General features: G+C 39.7%; 1 protein-coding gene across 1 annotated transcript in view; it reads right to left on the bottom strand.

Moving 5' to 3' along the window:
* Window positions 1-371: 371 nt before the first annotated feature.
* The window catches only part of LOC140340056 (oxysterol-binding protein 1-like), a 24,026-nt gene continuing 20,671 nt past the window's right edge, over window positions 372-3,726 (bottom strand). Inside the window, exon 14 of the mRNA XM_072425035.1 lies at window positions 372-2,580. Coding sequence (XP_072281136.1) covers window positions 2,438-2,580 — 143 coding nt within the window. The 3' untranslated portion in view covers window positions 372-2,437. The remainder of the gene's footprint in view (window positions 2,581-3,726) is intronic.

The raw sequence follows: 3,726 nt of genomic DNA, 5'->3' as shown, positions 1-3,726 counted from the left end.
AAAAAAAAAAAAAGTATGCACACAACAAACCCAAAAATCACAGATATTAAATCAAACATAAGGCAGAAGACAACACCCCCACCCACCCTAGTGCTCAAGGTGGGGGCAGTGAGATGGTTGGAAACCTGGTGAGAGTTATGGGAGCAATGCTCTGCAGACTAAGACCTGTAATGCAATAGGCTGTTTGTGCATGCCCAAGGTCAGATTTGGCGTTTGGTTACACTGAATAGGCCATGATATTGGGACAGGCAAGCATCAAAGGACTTCATCTACAAAAGATCTGTCAGAAATGCTAACACCCATGACTTGCTTCACTAGTTGATGTAAAGCGGACCTGAAATTAACATGCTACCAATAGAGTCAGATCTAGATTTTCTTTTTGGTCATAAAGTTACTGTTTCATCTCGTGATTGCTAAGTATCTCTAACATTAGACCACTACCGCGACTGACTAACACGAAAATGTATTCAGTCCAGCATTTATATTCTGAAATTGAGAGTGGTCTCTGCCAATATGTAAACTTTTGTACTACAGAACGGTAGCCTTCGAATTCACAGTTACTCTTCTTGTTTTTACCCTTGCTTACACAGTCTGCCCTGCCACTGTGACTCTGCCATCAAGCTAATTAACAGGAATACAGTCCAGTAGTCTTTTGCACAGGACCACAGCATTGAAACAGGCTTTGGGGTGCTTGATGAAATAAACACATCAAGTCTACAGATTGGTAAATCTAACATCTAACACAATCTACAAGTAACCAGGTTTTGTTGATCCATATATTCTCATTAATTCAGATTTACTGCACAGATGTGTTTGCTCATCTTTGCTCCACTGCACATTATTCCTGCAGACATAGTACAAAGGGGAATGAACTACATGACCAGAAAATGAATATTTCAGCATGCGTATATTATCTTGTCATTCTGCCACCAACAGCAGAAACAACCAAAATGCAACATCACTTTGCCTAATAGAAGTTGCTGCCACAATAATGCAACCCCCCAGTCAGTTCAGACCACAAAGGAGTTGCGCATTAGGAGAAAGTTATTGGAGTTTTAGCACTTTGGTCATCAGAGAGGGCCATCAGCGGCAAAATCTCTATTATGACTTGGCCCTTTCCTCTGGCACGCAGCAGTGATCAGTTTGCGTCAGACTCCCAAGATAAAAAACATAAAAACTATGTAACATCCAATGCAAATGCATCTAAAGAATTTTTACACCACTGGAGTCTGCCTTACACCTGAAAAGGGAACTCTTCCTATGATTAATGTATTGTTATAACTTAATGTGACTTTCAGATACAATTTAAAACAACAGGAATGGGGATGATGGGGCTTCATTTTAGCTGGGAAATCAAACCCAGTAAACAATTTGAGAATTCATCCTCTCCAAACACAAATTTTTTGTTTTAAAGGCTAGTAAACTTATTTTTAGGCATTGCAAAGTACATGCACTTTACCAGCAATGTTGGTCCAATGATTTAGGGGCATATAGCAAGATTACTAACTTTTTTATGATTCTTTTTTACATGCTGACAAATGCGTGCCGGTCATACACTACATTCCTATTTTTGGGATAAGAGTCTTTAGGGGTCAGAGAAGAAGGACTCCAAGCTCTGGGCACTAGGAAATCATAAAATGGCTAAATCAATCTGGTTATACATTTAAAAATAAAATTCATGAAGCAGAAAAAGAAAGAAAAAAGCCACTGGATAATTCAACCAATATTTCAATCTCTAACAGCAAAGTAAAGTGACTCCTTCCAACTTTTTTGATAGTCTCCATGGACTCTCAGGTCCACCTATTAGCTGCAGCCACTACAAAAATGTCCTTGTTTTACTGCTGCGTTTTCTATGTTTTCCTAGTCATAATGTACAGGGAAATTGACAAGTAGATTGATAGCAGCAGTGGGAGGAACCCAATGGTCAATAAATGTAGCTGCTAAAACAAGCCAGTGGGTGATTCAACTGACTAATGCCTACTCAAACCATATAATATTCAAAGCAGATCAACCCTTAACAGAATCTTTCTGCTGATCATTGTGTATATATGGTAGAATTTGTTGCCTAGGTGTTTTTAAATATTTCTGCAGTGGGCCTTGTTTACCAATTGGCCAAAACCCCATAACTGGGTTTCCCATATAAAAACCAGATCGCCACTATTAATTCTTCCATATTGCACTTCGAAAATGAAAGAATGATTGGTTGCTATAGGCAACAAAAATACTGGATGAGGAAGAGGACTGATGAACAGGGCTTAGATGGGTCATAGATGACAAAAAAGGAGCAAAGCACCATGTCTGCAGAGCATTGCCCTATCCAAAAAGGGGGCTGAACTAGGGTCAGTAAGGCATCACTGAAGGTAAAAAGAGAGGGACAGATTATGGGGTGGAAGAGGACTTGGGAGGGGATTGAGATGTTGCCACTTCCCATCGTCCTTTAAAATATATCTGGGCAGGAAGTCCAATCCTGCTGTTCTTTAGCATCCCAATAAGTGCCGCGGTAGATGTGTGTCATTTCCTTGGTCACGGGATCCATCTTACGTTCAAACCATGATGGTTTGTAAGAATCCACTGGAGAATCTAAAAAAGAAAAAATAGAAGTAAAATAAAGTGAATCTGCAACAAACTTCAGACCTAGTATTTGACATCCCCACAAACTATGTCAATGTCTAACCAGGCGGAATTTCTTATAAAATGTACAGAGGCCATACCTCTACATTTACAGATATCTGTAATGAGAAAGTATTTTCATACTTTAAGTATGCGGTTATCAAAAAAATATGTTTCCTGGTTGTCAAGCTTCAGTACTGTCTAAACCACCATTCAGCAGCTCTGAATGAATTTGAAGATTGTTCTGAACTGAATGCTTTTCCTGGATTAGGGTCCTAAAGAATTCAATCCAGGAGCATTTTTAGTACTATACTCTCTATTACCAGTATAGGTTTCGTTAAATTGTTTTTTTCATGCAGAAATATGAGAGTGGCATTGGTGTGACGGATCTCACCAATATATACAGCTTGTCGAAATCCACCATCTCATCAAACTTACAAAGAAAAGCTTTCTATAAGGAAGCCATTGTTGCTAAAGGTGTTACTCAAATTAGTAAGTCTCGATCTCGTCTCGTAGAAAGGCTATTAATAGTGTGGATAAATGAAAATGCCTGGAAGAAAGTGTCCAGAAGAACATACATTACCCAGGAAGAGAAGAAATTGCCAGGCCACAATACTATGAAGGATAGGCTAACCTTATTGCTATGTACCAATGCGAGTGGTGACCTCAAGATAAAGCCTCTCCATTTATCACTGAGACCCCTAGAGTATTCAGAAAACATGATGTCATAAATAATAGGCTAGGGGTCATGTGGAGATCCAACACAAAAGCCTGGGTAACTAGTACTTTTTCTTGCCTGGATCAGGTAGGTTTTGTTTCCTACTTTCCTAGATAGGAAATATCTAGAAGAAAAAGCCTACCACTCAGAGCTCTCCTTGTCGTGGACAATGCTCTTGCTCACCCACGAGACTTGGAAGAAGAGTGGCTGAAGATTTTCCATGGCTCACTGTAGAGTTCCTCCCACCTAAATACAACTCTTCTCCTGCAACCTATAGACCAGCCGGTTATAAGCTAACTTTAACAAGCTATACACCAAGGAACAGTTCCAGAAGTGCCTCCAGATGGTCTCAGATACGGATTTAACCCCCCACAGAGTCTCGAAGGAACAATACAATG

The sequence above is a fragment of the Pyxicephalus adspersus genome, chromosome 10, assembly GCF_032062135.1.
Source record: "Pyxicephalus adspersus chromosome 10, UCB_Pads_2.0, whole genome shotgun sequence".
Lineage (NCBI taxonomy): Eukaryota > Metazoa > Chordata > Amphibia > Anura > Pyxicephalidae > Pyxicephalus > Pyxicephalus adspersus.
This window is presented reverse-complemented; position numbering and strand designations above follow the sequence as displayed.